General features: G+C 44.0%; 1 protein-coding gene across 4 annotated transcripts in view; it reads left to right on the forward strand.

The window, feature by feature from the left end:
• Window positions 1–16,239, forward strand: part of chd4a (chromodomain helicase DNA binding protein 4a) — a 61,017-nt gene that overhangs the window by 24,622 nt on the left and 20,156 nt on the right. For all 4 annotated transcript variants that reach the window (XM_083646571.1, XM_083646568.1, XM_083646570.1 and 1 more), the window contains exons 12-20: window positions 382–593; window positions 1,244–1,375; window positions 2,733–2,832; window positions 3,498–3,689; window positions 4,775–4,975; window positions 5,308–5,445; window positions 13,415–13,536; window positions 14,363–14,536; window positions 16,015–16,156. In XM_083646571.1, the coding sequence (XP_083502697.1) occupies window positions 382–593; window positions 1,244–1,375; window positions 2,733–2,832; window positions 3,498–3,689; window positions 4,775–4,975; window positions 5,308–5,445; window positions 13,415–13,536; window positions 14,363–14,536; window positions 16,015–16,156 (1,413 nt within the window). The remainder of the gene's footprint in view (window positions 1–381; window positions 594–1,243; window positions 1,376–2,732; window positions 2,833–3,497; window positions 3,690–4,774; window positions 4,976–5,307; window positions 5,446–13,414; window positions 13,537–14,362; window positions 14,537–16,014; window positions 16,157–16,239) is intronic.

Here is a 16,239-nt window from a genome sequence, read left to right on the forward strand (position 1 = left end):
ATCACAATGACACGTGGCTCATTGGTTAAACACATGGCCCAACCCCCCCCCCCCCCCACACACACACACACACGTGCGCACACACAAACATTTAGCTAGTGTAAATTCCATAAATCAATTAATAAATTAGCATAACAGTTATTAACTGCATGTAGCCTTTTAAAAACGTCATCTTATATTTGAGGTGTATCCAGACTAGTGTAAACGGGAGGTAAGACAACATTCAAAGGTTCTGCAAAAAGCTTGGGATTGCGAAATTACAGGAACCCTGGAAATCCAATTCATCTATTCGCCAATAGACCAATTCTCTCTGATGATCAGTTGTGGAAAGTAATGTTGAGATATACACACAACTAATTCAGATCCCTCATTGCCCCCCAGCTGGAGCTGCACTGCCAGGTGATGTTCAGGAACTACCAGAGGAAGAACGACATGGACGATCCTCCACCCATCGACTACGGGGGCGAGGGAGAGCTCGAGAAGAGCAGCAAGAGGAAGAAGAAAGACCCTCTGTACGCCACGCTGGAGGAGAAGTTCTACCGCTTTGGCATCAAGATGGAGTGGTTAATGATCCATCGCATCCTCAACCACAGGTCAGCACGCGCACACACACTCACACACACACTCACACACACACACACTCACACACACACACTCAACCACAGGTCAGCACGCGCACACACACACACTCACACACTCAACGCATCCTCAACCACAGGTCAGCACGCACACACACACACACAACGCATCCTCAACCACAGGTCAGCACACACTTCACACTCAACGCATCCTCAACCACAGGTCAGCACACACTTCACACTCAACGCATCCTCAACCACAGGTCAGCGCACACACACACTCAACGCATCCTCAACCACAGGTCAGCACACACACACACACACTTCACACTCAACGCATCCTCAACCACAGGTCAGCACACACACACACACAGCGCATCCTCAACCACAGGTCAGCACACACACTCACAGACAGCGCATCCTCAACCACTGGTCAGCACACACACACACACACACACACACACTCACTCACACACTTGTGTTTGCGTGCCTTTCCTGCTTCCATTTGACGCGTTGCTTGTGCCCGTCCTAACCCAATGATGCTCCAAACATACGCAGGATACACGAGGCAGCCATTATGTGCACGCCAATGCGTAGGTAAAAGCTAATCTCTCTCTCGCTCTGTGTTTCCCTCTCTCTCTCTCTCTGTCTCTGTTTCTCCACAGTGTGGACAGGAAGGGTAGCGTCCACTACTTGATCAAGTGGAGGGATCTGACGTACGACCAGGCCACCTGGGAGGCTGACGACATGGACGTACCCGAGTTCGACCTCTTCAAAGTGCAGTACTGGAACCACAGGTGAGACGTGGATTCACACCGCAGCCGAACACCGACAACTGACGCTCCAAAAAAAAAAAAAACTCCCGTGCCGCTGTACCCCGACAAGTCACATTTCAACTCTGCGTAGAGGGGTCGCAGTTTGGAATAAATGTTCTCATTCAGCAGATTCATCTCCCTCCTTAAATGCATTTCAAAGACAAACCAGAGTGCAAACAGCTGCTAGTGTTCTTAGTTAACACGTTTGATCACCTACTAATAATGTATCAATAACTGGTTTACTAATCACTGTTATGTAAATACATTTGATAACTATCTTCCTTGTAGTAACTACTTAAATAAACGAGGTTTTGGCCACACGTACAGACCCTTTTACAGCCGACGTCACAGGGGTAGTTGCGCACATCGCGGTATGCACGACTCTGTGGAACTCAAGCTGAAATGAGGGAGATCCCCGGAATACAGGAAGAAGACGTCTTGTGCCGTATGCGTCTAGACGCTGGACATTCCCACTAGGAATATGACGATGTGCGGCACTGCAACTTTGGCGATGCATTGGCTCCTAGACCCATCCTGACAGTGAGTACGGGTCAAGAAACCTCACCCCATTGAAAGAGTTATAGCTTAAGGCCTAAACATGGTCGTCCGTCAGAGCCTCGCCCCGCCCTCCCCGTAGGACGGCGGGTGGACCGCCGTCCTACGGGGAGGGGCCGCCGTCGGCTGACGGGGGCTGCTCGAAAATGTGACTTCACGGCGACGATACGTGCGTGACGACAGCTGCAGGAGAGTTGTGATTGGCCGTTGCCTTGGCTCTTCGTCGTAAAGTCGCCTTTCAAAGCATGATGTTAGATTATAACAACTAGTTGTGTGGCTTAGCCTTCCCAAATGTTGAGGGTCGTTTTTTAGAATTTAATACATAGAATTGGGAACGTTACATTCAATTTCATTCAGACTGCCTGGCACACAATCTCCGCCATTTTCACACGGAGCTTCCGCGGGGGGGGGGGAGGGGGGGCGTAGTGGCGTCCGAGCATGTGGGGCTCGCTGGCGCCGCCAGACGGCGAGACGGCTCCAATTCGAGGCGGACGGACGACCATGTTTAGGCCTTTATTTGTGTCAGATAACCTGTCTGTTGCTGGCGAAGCTTTAAAATACGTGGAGGTGGCGTCGGCATCTTCCATATTTAGTTTCTGCAACGAATTTGGCTCTGCCCATGAAATATGTCATGCTGTTTACAAACTGTAAAAGGGTCTATACATTTATGTCCCTGCCTTTCTTTAGTAATTCTCCTAATGTAACTTAAACATACAACCTTGACCAACCCATATCGTGTGTGTGTGTGTGTGTGTGTGTGTGTGTGTGTGTGTGTGTGTTGCAGAGAGTTGATGATGGGAGATGAGGGTAAACCGGGGAAGAAGATGAAGATGAAAGGCAAGTCACGGAAGCTGGACCGGCCGCCTGAGAACCCCGTGGTCGACGTAAGTCCTCTCTGTCTTTGATGTAAATAAGACGCAGTCTATTTGGGGAGCGACATCTGTTCACCTCATTTTAAAACAGGTAAACATGAACATGTGTGGTGTCACTTACTCGCTTCTCCAGCGGCTCCTCCTCCTGACTTTCTAGGGCTGTCAAAATTGCCCCAAAATCATATTCAAATATTTCCCTCTAAACAAAACATATTTGTTCGAATAATATATATACATTTTCATTTGAATATTCTTTTAATTTTTATATTCAAATATATATTTGAATATAGAATATTCTTTGACAGCCCTATGACTTTCAGAAATGGGAATAGACAAAAGTGCTAATGCTGACGCTGCTACTAGGCAGTTAGTAGCTGACAGGACTATGTCAACAACAATGACTGTAATGACGCTGATCGAAGGGTATGTGGACATTTCTGACCTCCCGCTGCATTTTATACTCTTGTATCGGTCGCACCGGTATATAAGACACACGTCACTTTTCAGAGGGGGGGGGGTCTTAAAACGGCATCTTATATACCAGGTTTTACGGTACATTTTTCTGTTGAGATGTTTCCGGTGAAGTTGAAATGTACTGAGAAAGCTGAGAGACCCATTTCTTTTGATGAAAAGCTGTTCATAAATTGGACTTTTCTCCCCGTCTCTCACCTCCCCAGCCGACGATCAAGTTTGACCGTCAGCCGGACTACCTGGACAGCACGGGGGGTACGCTGCACCCCTACCAGCTGGAGGGGCTGAACTGGCTGCGCTTCTCCTGGGCTCAGGGCACCGACACCATCCTAGCCGACGAGATGGGCCTGGGCAAGACCGTCCAGACCGCCGTCTTCCTCTACTCGCTCTACAAAGAGGTGAGTGTGTGTGAGAGACGGGGTTACGCTCCTCTACCTGCTCTGTGTGTGAGTGTCTGAGAGACGGGGTTACGCTCCTCTACCTGCTCTGTGTGTGAGTGTCTGAGAGACGGGGTTACGCTCCTCTACCTGCTCTGTGTGTGTGTGTGTGTGTGTGTGTGTGTATATTACCGGTAGTCATATTTACTCACCAAGCCAGGATGAAGTGAAATGTTGACTTTAAATTTGATCGTCTCCACTTTTTAAATTTAATTAGTTAAAAATGTTGTTTCAAACCGTTTAATTTGAGTTTGTTTTTATGCCGTTTTTTGCCTAGGAATAATGATTAAGCCTTCCTCTGTGTGACTGTGCAGCCTCCTACAGGCAGCTGTCATCCTATTGGCCAACAGCCATCCAGCCATTTTGTATAAGTCAGGTGAAATCTGACGACATTAAGCTGGATCTCTAAGAGCAAACACTCAGTAATGCAGATCACACAGGCAGCTGCTGCCACCCAGGGGTAGGAGGCCAGAATACACTTCCTGTCAGAGCACAGAGGGAGCTGGCAGACTGACAAAACGATATTGAACTACATTTAAGCTTTCATTTTTTTAACGATGATTTGTAGGTTTTAAATCTGTTTACTTGCTAATTAAGTAATTTGCAGATTGTATTTAAAATGCACAACCCTAGGAAATCTTCCATTACGGATGTGCAGGAATACATGGCATTATTTTTGAATGATTTGATGTTTTTCATTCATTTTGGGTAAAAAGCATAACCTGAAGCTTATCAGGATTTTTCTTTTTACCCATTTCAACTCTTACATGAGCTGCTCTGTTGCATAATATTAATTTTGCGCCGTCAGTCATTTCAAAAGTAGCCCTCAATTTTGTCAAATAACTGATGCCTCATTCTGGAGTTAAACTGTTCAAATGCTGATTCTAGAGCTGCGGAAATAGACCTTTTACTATTTATTCCTTTACATTATGGACTTTATTGCTCTGATCCGCCCCCTTTATTTCAGTTAATGTCAATTTGAAACACACTTGATATCTGACATGAAATCACAAAATGGATGTGTAATGCTGGTTTGTCTCCTGCAGGGCCACTCCAAAGGGCCGTTCCTGGTCAGCGCCCCGCTCTCCACCATCATCAACTGGGAGAGAGAGTTTGAGCTGTGGTCCCCCGACATGTACGTGGTGACGTACGTCGGGGACAAGGACAGCCGAGCCGTCATCCGAGAGAACGAGTTCTCCTTCGAGGACAACGCCGTCCGAGGAGGGAAGAAGGCCTTCAGGATGAAGGTGAGACAATTTGACAACTGTGTTTTTCAGGTTTAGAAAAAGTGATGGAAAAAGATTTTGGAAATTGTCTGTTGTCTTTTTTTTTTCAACTGCTAACAGATGTTTTCAGTCTGGAACTCAAAAGTTGAGGAATTGCGGAAAACATTTCAAAAACAAACTGGATGATTCTCTGCCTTGGCTGTTCAGAAATGATCAGAAAATGCACGATTTTGACGCAATGTTGTCAAGTGTGTTTTTGTGACATCATCCCGTCCTCTCCTTGTGTCTGTGAAGCTGTTTGGATTCATTATTTGACCTCTCCTGTGTTCCCCGTGTTCCTCTCCCGCCAACAGAAAGACGCGTCGGTGAAGTTCCACGTCCTGCTGACCTCCTACGAGCTGATCACCATCGACATGGCTGTCCTGGGCTCCATCGACTGGGCCTGCCTGGTGGTGGACGAAGCCCACAGGCTGAAAAACAACCAGTCCAAGGTGGGGATTTTCAGTCTAAAGCGGTCTGGTTTCTCTCCTCTGTAGTTTGTCAGTCTAAAGTGGTCTTGTTTCTCTCCTCTGTAGTTTGTCAGTCTAAAGTGGTCTTGTTTCTCTCCTCTGTAGTTTGTCAGTCTAAAGCGGTCTGGTTTCTCTCCTCTGTAGTTTGTCAGTCTAAAGTGGTCTGGTTTCTCTCCTCTGTAGTTTGTCAGTCTAAAGTGGTCTTGTTTCTCTCCTCTGTAGTTTGTCAGTCTAAAGTGGTCTTGTTTCTCTCCTCTGTAGTTTGTCAGTCTAAAGTGGTCTTGTTTCTCTCCTCTGTAGTTTGTCAGTCTAAAGTGGTCTTGTTTCTCTCCTCTGTAGTTTCAGTCTAAAGTGGTCTTGTTTCTCTCCTCTGTAGTTTGTCAGTCTAAAGTGGTCTTGTTTCTCTCCTCTGTAGTTTGTCAGTCTAAAGTGGTCTTGTTTCTCTCCTCTGTAGTTTTTCACAGTCTAAAGTGGTCTTGTTTCTTACCTCTGTAGTTTGTCAGTCTAAAGTGGTCTTGTTTCTCTCCTCTGTAGTTTGTCAGTCTAAAGTGGTCTTGTTTCTCTCCTCTGTAGTTTGTCAGTCTAAAGTGGTCTTGTTTCTCTCCTCTGTAGTTTGTCAGTCTAAAGTGGTCTTGTTTCTCTCCTCTGTAGTTTTTCACAGTCTAAAGTGGTCTTGTTTCTTACCTCTGTAGTTTGTCAGTCTAAAGTGGTCTTGTTTCTCTCCTCTGTAGTTTGTCAGTCTAAAGTGGTCTGGTTTCTCTCCTCTGTAGTTTGTCAGTCTAAAGCGGTCTTGTTTCTCTCCTCTGTAGTTTGTCAGTCTAAAGTGGTCTTGTTTCTCTCCTCTGTAGTTTGTCAGTCTAAAGTGGTCTGGTTTCTCTCCTCTGTAGTTTGTCAGTCTAAAGCGATCTTGTTTCTCTCCTCTGTAGTTTGTCAGTCTAAAGCGATCTTGTTTCTCTCCTCTGTAGTTTGTCAGTCTAAAGCGATCTTGTTTCTCTCCTCTGTAGTTTGTCAGTCTAAAGTGGTCTTGTTTCTCTCCTCTGTAGTTTGTCAGTCTAAAGTGGTCTGGTTTCTCTCCTCTGTAGTTTGTCAGTCTAAAGTGGTCTTGTTTCTCTCCTCTGTAGTTTGTCAGTCTAAAGTGGTCTTGTTTCTCTCCTCTGTAGTTTGTCAGTCTAAAGTGGTCTTGTTTCTCTCCTCTGTAGTTTGTCAGTCTAAAGTGGTCTTGTTTCTCTCCTCTGTAGTTTGTCAGTCTAAAGCGGTCTTGTTTCTCTCCTCTGTAGTTTGTCAGTCTAAAGTGGTCTTGTTTCTCTCCTCTGTAGTTTTTCACAGTCTAAAGCGGTCTGGTTTCTCTCCTCTGTAGTTTCAGTCTAAAGTGGTCTTGTTTCTCTCCTCTGTAGTTTGTCAGTCTAAAGTGGTCTTGTTTCTCTCCTCTGTAGTTTGTCAGTCTAAAGCGGTCTGGTTTCTCTCCTCTGTAGTTTCAGTCTAAAGTGGTCTTGTTTCTCTCCTCTGTAGTTTGTCAGTCTAAAGTGGTCTTGTTTCTCTCCTCTGTAGTTTCAGTCTAAAGTGGTCTTGTTTCTCTCCTCTGTAGTTTGTCAGTCTAAAGTGGTCTTGTTTCTCTCCTCTGTAGTTTGTCAGTCTAAAGTGGTCTTGTTTCTCTCCTCTGTAGTTTGTCAGTCTAAAGTGGTCTTGTTTCTCTCCTCTGTAGTTTTTCACAGTCTAAAGTGGTCTGGTTTCTCTCCTCTGTAGTTTGTCAGTCTAAAGTGGTCTTGTTTCTCTCCTCTGTAGTTTGTCAGTCTAAAGTGGTCTTGTTTCTCTCCTCTGTAGTTTGTCAGTCTAAAGTGATCTTGTTTCTCTCCTCTGTAGTTTGTCAGTCTAAAGTGGTCTTGTTTCTCTCCTCTGTAGTTTGTCAGTCTAAAGTGGTCTTGTTTCTCTCCTGTGTAGTTTGTCAGTCTAAAGCGGTCTGGTTTCTCTCCTCTGTAGTTTGTCAGTCTAAAGTGGTCTTGTTTCTCTCCTCTGTAGTTTGTCAGTCTAAAGTGGTCTTGTTTCTCTCCTCTGTAGTTTGTCAGTCTAAAGTGGTCTTGTTTCTCTCCTCTGTAGTTTTTCACAGTCTAAAGTGGTCTGGTTTCTCTCCTCTGTAGTTTGTCAGTCTAAAGTGGTCTTGTTTCTCTCCTCTGTAGTTTGTCAGTCTAAAGTGGTCTTGTTTCTCTCCTCTGTAGTTTGTCAGTCTAAAGTGGTCTTGTTTCTCTCCTCTGTAGTTTGTCAGTCTAAAGTGGTCTTGTTTCTCTCCTGTGTAGTTTGTCAGTCTAAAGCGGTCTGGTTTCTCTCCTCTGTAGTTTGTCAGTCTAAAGTGGTCTTGTTTCTCTCCTCTGTAGTTTGTCAGTCTAAAGTGGTCTTGTTTCTCTCCTCTGTAGTTTCAGTCTAAAGTGGTCTTGTTTCTCTCCTCTGTAGTTTGTCAGTCTAAAGTGGTCTTGTTTCTCTCCTCTGTAGTTTCAGTCTAAAGTGGTCTTGTTTCTCTCCTCTGTAGTTTGTCAGTCTAAAGTGGTCTTGTTTCTCTCCTCTGTAGTTTCAGTCTAAAGTGGTCTTGTTTCTCTCCTCTGTAGTTTGTCAGTCTAAAGTGGTCTTGTTTCTCTCCTCTGTAGTTTTTCACAGTCTAAAGTGGTCTTGTTTCTCTCCTCTGTAGTTTGTCAGTCTAAAGTGGTCTTGTTTCTCTCCTCTGTAGTTTGTCAGTCTAAAGTGGTCTTGTTTCTCTCCTCTGTAGTTTGTCAGTCTAAAGTGGTCTTGTTTCTCTCCTCTGTAGTTTGTCAGTCTAAAGTGGTCTTGTTTCTCTCCTCTGTAGTTTGTCAGTCTAAAGTGGTCTTGTTTCTCTCCTCTGTAGTTTGTTAGTCTAAAGTGGTCTTGTTTCTCTCCTCTGTAGTTTGTCAGTCTAAAGTGGTCTTGTTTCTCTCCTCTGTAGTTTGTCAGTCTAAAGTGGTCTTGTTTCTCTCCTCTGTAGTTTTTCACAGTCTAAAGTGGTCTTGTTTCTCTCCTCTGTAGTTTTTCACAGTCTAAAGTGGTCTGGTTTCTCTCCTCTGTAGTTTGTCAGTCTAAAGTGGTCTTGTTTCTCTCCTCTGTAGTTTGTCAGTCTAAAGTGGTCTTGTTTCTCTCCTCTGTAGTTTTTCAGTCTAAAGTGGTCTTGTTTCTCTCCTCTGTAGTTTTTCACAGTCTAAAGTGGTCTTGTTTCTCTCCTCTGTAGTTTTTCACAGTCTAAAGTGGTTTTGTTTCTCTCCTCTGTAGTTTTTCACAGTCTAAAGTGGTCTTGTTTCTCTCCTCTGTAGTTTGTCAGTCTAAAGTGGTCTTGTTTCTCTCCTCTGTAGTTTGTCAGTCTAAAGCGGTCTGGTTTCTCTCCTCTGTAGTTTGTCAGTCTAAAGTGGTCTTGTTTCTCTCCTCTGTAGTTTGTCAGTCTAAAGTGGTCTTGTTTCTCTCCTCTGTAGTTTGTCAGTCTAAAGTGGTCTTGTTTCTCTCCTCTGTAGTTTGTCAGTCTAAAGTGGTCTTGTTTCTCTCCTCTGTAGTTTGTCAGTCTAAAGTGGTCTTGTTTCTCTCCTCTGTAGTTTGTCAGTCTAAAGTGGTCTTGTTTCTCTCCTCTGTAGTTTGTCAGTCTAAAGTGGTCTTGTTTCTCTCCTCTGTAGTTTGTCAGTCTAAAGTGGTCTTGTTTCTCTCCTCTGTAGTTTGTCAGTCTAAAGTGGTCTTGTTTCTCTCCTCTGTAGTTTCAGTCTAAAGTGGTCTTGTTTCTCTCCTCTGTAGTTTGTCAGTCTAAAGTGGTCTTGTTTCTCTCCTCTGTAGTTTGTCAGTCTAAAGTGGTCTTGTTTCTCTCCTCTGTAGTTTCAGTCTAAAGTGGTCTTGTTTCTCTCCTCTGTAGTTTGTCAGTCTAAAGCGGTCTTGTTTCTCTCCTCTGTAGTTTTTCACAGTCTAAAGTGGTCTTGTTTCTCTCCTCTGTAGTTTTTCACAGTCTAAAGTGGTCTTGTTTCTCTCCTCTGTAGTTTGTCAGTCTAAAGTGGTCTTGTTTCTCTCCTCTGTAGTTTGTCAGTCTAAAGCGGTCTTGTTTCTCTCCTCTGTAGTTTGTCAGTCTAAAGTGGTCTTGTTTCTCTCCTCTGTAGTTTGTTAGTCTAAAGTGGTCTTGTTTCTCTCTGTAGTTTGTCAGTCTAAAGTGGTCTTGTTTCTCTCCTCTGTAGTTTGTCAGTCTAAAGTGGTCTTGTTTCTCTCCTCTGTAGTTTGTCAGTCTAAAGCGGTCTTGTTTCTCTCCTCTGTAGTTTGTCAGTCTAAAGTGGTCTTGTTTCTCTCCTCTGTAGTTTTTCACAGTCTAAAGTAGGGATGTCACGATACCAAAATTATGAGTTCGATACCGATACCTGCCTAAGTATCTCGATACCGATACTGAAACGATACCACGGCAAAAAACTAAAACATCAGGAAAAGTATTGGAATAAATAGAGGGGACAAAACATGGAACTTAAAACTTATTTTATTGATTTAACAAGGTAATGCACAGCCATGTAGTCATTTTACTACATGCTGGTAGTACTGCCACCACGTGTGGCGCTGAACATGCTAGAACTTTTATTATCTAGTGTAAAATTAACATAATCTCTCCTGTAAACATATTTTAAAGGAATGTCAACCGTTTAAACTTATAAATAATATAAATAAAATATATTTTCACACAGCTGCTACACTATTATAGCTATTTGTTTTATCCAAAAAAAGTACTCTGTACTTGCAGCTCCTAAGCTTCATTAACATGAAGTGCCTGATTTATGGTTAATCTAGTAATATATATTATTTTCACACATAAATGTAGGCTATTGAAATGTAGGCTTATTATGTGGTGTATTCCCAGCCCCCCCCCCCCCCCCCCATACGTGTAGGCTAGGTGTTTTTTACAATGAATTCGTATATCATTAATAATTGGGATTATTGTAAATATTAGGATAGGTGAGATCAGATGACTGCTTACCATGTAAAAGCTTTAATAACACTGGCATTGAGGACCATAGTGTTATTAAATATTGTACATGGTATGCAGTCATCTGATGTCCCCTCCCCTAAACGTTACATGTCATGACTTTCTCCTTGGCAGAGATCTGTGCTCCAGCACATTGCCTCGTGTTTCACTGTAAACGAGTAGGCTATTGTGACAAGCGAACTTTTTCAGTGAAACAAGTTCGCTTGTCACACAATACTCGTTGGACTTATTTGAGGGCATGTATGTTTATCGTTCACGTTCGCTAACCTGTCGGTCTTTAAACTCTTTGAACAGGTCGGGGTGCCTGTCGGCAAGATGTTTAGCCAGGTTCGATGTGTTTGATCCTTTCGCTTGCGTCACGTTGAAGCACCTTTTACACACTGGTTTGGATGTGTCCACGGGCTTGCCTTCGCTGTCGGCAACGTAAGCAAAATATTTCCATATTTCGCTTCGTGCATCTGCTTTTTCTACAAGCGTTGGTCGGCTTGCAAGACTAGAAGAAGCCGCTGCCATTTTCGCTGCGTCTGTCCTGTGTGTCGGGGTGCTGTAGTGAGGACGACTGTGGCCAGAGAGCGAGCAGAGAGGGAAGAGAGGAAAGTCGACACGCCCCCACATGAAGCAGAGCTTTTTTTCACTTTTCACGAGTCACCATTGGTTCAAGGCAAGGCTGTGTTGCCTTCACGTGAGGTGGGAGACAGGCTCTCAACTGTAATGCCGCTGTGTCTCTCTCCTCCGCTAACAAACACCACGGTCGCACACTGACGCAACCCATGACATTTTTTTAAGTATCGGTACTAAATTAACGTGGTATAGTATCCTTTTTAACGGCAGGGAACCGCGGTACCATACTAATACCGGTATACCGTGCAACCCTAGTCTAAAGTGGTCTTGTTTCTCTCCTCTGTAGTTTGTTAGTCTAAAGTGGTCTTGTTTCTCTCCTCTGTAGTTTGTCAGTCTAAAGTGGTCTTGTTTCTCTCCTCTGTAGTTTGTCAGTCTAAAGTGGTCTTGTTTCTCTCCTCTGTAGTTTGTCAGTCTAAAGCGGTCTTGTTTCTCTCCTCTGTAGTTTGTTAGTCTAAAGTGGTCTTGTTTCTCTCCTCTGTAGTTTGTCAGTCTAAAGTGGTCTTGTTTCTCTCCTCTGTAGTTTGTCAGTCTAAAGCGGTCTTGTTTCTCTCCTCTGTAGTTTGTCAGTCTAAAGTGGTCTTGTTTCTCTCCTCTGTAGTTTTTCACAGTCTAAAGTGGTCTTGTTTCTCTCCTCTGTAGTTTGTCAGTCTAAAGTGGTCTTGTTTCTCTCCTCTGTAGTTTGTCAGTCTAAAGCGGTCTGGTTTCTCTCCTCTGTAGTTTGTCAGTCTAAAGCGGTCTGGTTTCTCTCCTCTGTAGTTTTTCACAGTCTAAAGTGGTCTTGTTTCTCTCCTCTGTAGTTTGTCAGTCTAAAGTGGTCTTGTTTCTCTCCTCTGTAGTTTGTCAGTCTAAAGTGGTCTTGTTTCTTACCTCTGTAGTTTTTCACAGTCTAAAGTGGTCTTGTTTCTCTCCTCTGTAGTTTGTCAGTCTAAAGTGGTCTTGTTTCTTACCTCTGTAGTTTGTCAGTCTAAAGCGGTCTGGTTTCTCTCCTCTGTAGTTTGTCAGTCTAAAGTGGTCTTGTTTCTCTCCTCTGTAGTTTTTCATAGTCTAAAGTGGTCTTGTTTCTCTCCTCTGTAGTTTGTCAGTCTAAAGTGGTCTTGTTTCTTACCTCTGTAGTTTGTCAGTCTAAAGCGGTCTGGTTTCTCTCCTCTGTAGTTTGTCAGTCTAAAGTGGTCTTGTTTCTCTCCTCTGTAGTTTGTCAGTCTAAAGCGGTCTGGTTTCTCTCCTCTGTAGTTTTTCACAGTCTAAAGTGGTCTTGTTTCTTACCTCTGTAGTTTGTCAGTCTAAAGCGGTCTGGTTTCTCTCCTCTGTAGTTTGTCAGTCTAAAGTGGTCTTGTTTCTCTCCTCTGTAGTTTGTCAGTCTAAAGCGGTCTGGTTTCTCTCCTCTGTAGTTTGTCAGTCTAAAGTGGTCTTGTTTCTCTCCTCTGTAGTTTGTCAGTCTAAAGTGGTCTTGTTTCTCTCCTCTGTAGTTTTTCACAGTCTAAAGTGGTCTTGTTTCTCTCCTCTGTAGTTTGTCAGTCTAAAGTGGTCTTGTTTCTCTCCTCTGTAGTTTGTCAGTCTAAAGTGGTCTTGTTTCTCTCCTCTGTAGTTTGTCAGTCTAAAGCGGTCTTGTTTCTTACCTCTGTAGTTTGTCAGTCTAAAGTGGTCTTGTTTCTTACCTCTGTAGTTTGTCAGTCTAAAGCGGTCTTGTTTCTCTCCTCTGTAGTTTGTCAGTCTAAAGTGGTCTTGTTTCTCTCCTCTGTAGTTTGTCAGTCTAAAGTGGTCTTGTTTCTCTCCTCTGTAGTTTGTCAGTCTAAAGTGGTCTTGTTTCTCTCCTCTGTAGTTTGTCAGTCTAAAGTGGTCTTGTTTCTCTCCTCTGTAGTTTGTCAGTCTAAAGTGGTCTTGTTTCTCTCCTCTGTAGTTTGTCAGTCTAAAGCGGTCTGGTTTCTCTCCTCTGTAGTTTTTCACAGTCTAAAGTGGTCTTGTTTCTCTCCTCTGTAGTTTGTCAGTCTAAAGTGGTCTTGTTTCTTACCTCTGTAGTTTGTCAGTCTAAAGCGGTCTGGTTTCTCTCCTCTGTAGTTTGTCAGTCTAAAGTGGTCTTGTTTCTCTCCTCTGTAGTTTTTCATAGTCTAAAGTGGTCTTGTTTCTCTCCTCTGTAGTTTGTCAGTCTAAAGCGGTCTGGTTTCTCTCCTCTGTAGTTTGTCAGTCTAAAGTGGTCTTGTTTCTCTCCTCTGTAGTTTTTCATAGTCTAAAGTGGTCTTGTTTCTCTCCTCTGTAGTTTGTCAGTCTAAAGCGGTCTGGTTTCTCTCCTCTGTAGTTTTTCACAGTCTAAAGTGGTCTTGTTTCTCTCCTCTGTAGTTCTTCCGGGTGTTGAACAACTATCCTCTGCAGCACAAACTACTGCTGACCGGCACGCCGCTGCAGAACAACCTGGAGGAGCTTTTCCACCTGCTCAACTTCCTCACGCCCGAGAGGTTCAGGTGAGCCGCCCGTCATCTGGCCTCTGTTGGATCAAATGTTTCTCAACAGGAGGAAAAGAACATTTTCTCTAGCTTTCCTTTGACAAAAAGCTTGCCATTAGCTCCAATTTGAAGCCATACTTAGTGTGATTTCTGGGCATTTTCTTGAGGCTTGTGGCAGTGATGTTGCCAGGGTGACTTTCAAACATGATGAGGGCTGCAACTAGAGATTATTGTCATTAACGGCGATTATCTTCTAGAGTAATTGATTAGTTGTTTGGTCGATAAAATGTCATAACATGGTGAAATATATCAATTACGGTACTTTTCCCCCAAAGCCCAAGATGACATCCTCAAATGTCTGAATCTTTTGTCGTGACCAACAGTCCACAACCCAAAGACAATCAGTTTACTGTCATAGAAGGCTAAAGACACCAGAAAATATTCACATAGAAGAAACTGGAATGAGAGAATGTTTTTTTGTTTTTATTTTTGTTTTTACAAATAAAAGTGTTAAAAAAAAATTCTCTACACGATTAATCGGTTATAAAATAGTTGGCGATTATTTATCTGACGGTCGACTAATCGTTGAGCTGTGAACATAATTGTTAAACGTGGCACATAAAACTTGGACCTTCAGATGGTGTCATGAACTGTTTGGCTGCAGCCAACTCTTCAGCACCAACAAAGAAGAAATGTTCAGCTGCAGCCAACTCTTCAGCACCAACAAAGAAGGAAGCGAGGGGAACGTGGGCAACATTGACCGACGTTTGTCAGATGCCGGAGGTGTGTCTGGTGTTGAATGCAGGGGCACTGACTGTAGTTGACCCTGTTCTCCTCTCTGCAGTAACCTGGAGGGCTTCCTGGAGGAGTTCGCCGACATCGCCAAGGAGGACCAGATCAAGAAGCTGCACGACATGCTGGGTCCTCACATGCTGAGGAGGCTGAAGGCCGACGTCTTCAAGCACATGCCCTCCAAGACCGAGCTCATTGTCCGCGTGGAGCTCAGCCCCATGCAGAAGTGAGTCTGGGAGGGAAGCTGTGGTGCGAGAGGAGGGATGGAGTTGATGTTAGTTCTCAACAGCACTTTTTAGCCGCGGCCACCAGCTTTATACGTAGGTCACTCGGTTGGTTGGTCGGCCGGTCCGCAAAAATGTCACCACCCCTTGGTGGCCACATTTTGTGCCCTAGGAGGCTGAAATCTGGTGTGTGTGTCTGTGTGTCTGTGTGTCAGTTGGCTACAAGGGGGTCGTGGGGGGAAAAATGTCTGAAATACAGGGTGACAGAGGCAGATCCTGCACCTGCCATCTTGCATTTGGGAAATGTGTGGTGGGGAGAGAGAATGCATGGATGCATGTGCGTACATGGTCGCAGCGAATTCGTGCTCGTTTCTGTCGCTTTGCGTCGAGATAAGGCGAAAGAGTTGTTTCCATGCCCACTAATAAGCCAACATAAACGGCACAGAGAGATTTCCTTGGTTAGATTAATTATCATTATGATGATAAACTCCATTGCCACAGCATGTTATCACCCCATCGTTCAAATTATTTGGCGCACATTTAGGTTCATTCTGATTTATGTCCGTTTTTTTACATCTGGGCATGATTACGAATATAACCGGATGGGAACCCTCTTCCCTGAAAGCAGTTGTCACTTCAGTTTTTTTCAGTTTCAAAGTTTGTCAAACTAACTAAATTTGTTAAACCAGACCGTATGAAAATACATACCGCACCATGTTGAAAATCCAAAACAACTGGTCAGAAGTTCCTTAAAGCCCCATTCAGCAAGTTTTCCAAGTTTTGCTATTGGGGAAACTGCGCCCTCTGCGTGCAATGGTATCGATAACGATATCGCCGTTCAAAGTCAACAAAACACAGCGCCAGAAAGCTCTATGTACATGTTGTGACATCGGGTACTCACCACGTGATGAAATAATAATCCATAGTTCCGTGAAACATCATTTTCGTAGCAAATCCGAATCGAGTTACTTCCTGAAACAACGCTGCCGCTGTAGAGCGCATGCGCACATTTTTTTTTTATTGCGGGACGTGGCAGACAAACTGCTTAGTCCCAGGACTGGCCAATGGAGGGGGGTGTGGGATAAATAAAGGCGAGAGTCTCCCTATTACAAGTCAATCTACCATGTCCTATGACTAAAAAGCTCTTATAAAAAAATGTCAAAAATCTTACTGATTGGGGCTTTAAGGAAAGAAATCTGACTATGAAGGATTTAAAGTAAACCGTGGTTTTCCTCGTTAGCACAGTACATGAGTGCATGTAGACACAAATGATTGCCATAACCTGATTATTCCCAGTTAGTGGGTTATTATTGTGCATGTGAATGCGCTCACTGAATATTCTACATGGCTCAGTCTCATGTAGAAATGATAGATTGGAATGGAAACTGCTGAAAGTGAATGAAGGGAGATGTGTCTGAAGGAGGCTTACAGTGTGGGGGATCAAGTAGAAATGGGTTGATGGATGTATTTGTCATTTCAGGAAGTACTACAAATTCATCCTGACGCGAAACTTTGAGGCACTGAACACCCGAGGAGGAGGCAACCAGGTCTCCCTGCTCAACGTCGTCATGGACCTCAAGAAATGCTGCAACCACCCCTACCTCTTCCCTGTGGCCGCTATGGTACGACCTGACACAGAGCACAACATGCAGGGAGAAACCATTATAGTGTAGAGGGGAGGGGGGGATTTTAGATTGTGTCTCAT

Source organism: Poromitra crassiceps, assembly GCF_964638095.1.
Source record: "Poromitra crassiceps genome assembly, chromosome: 11".
Taxonomy (NCBI): Eukaryota; Metazoa; Chordata; class Actinopteri; order Beryciformes; family Melamphaidae; genus Poromitra; species Poromitra crassiceps.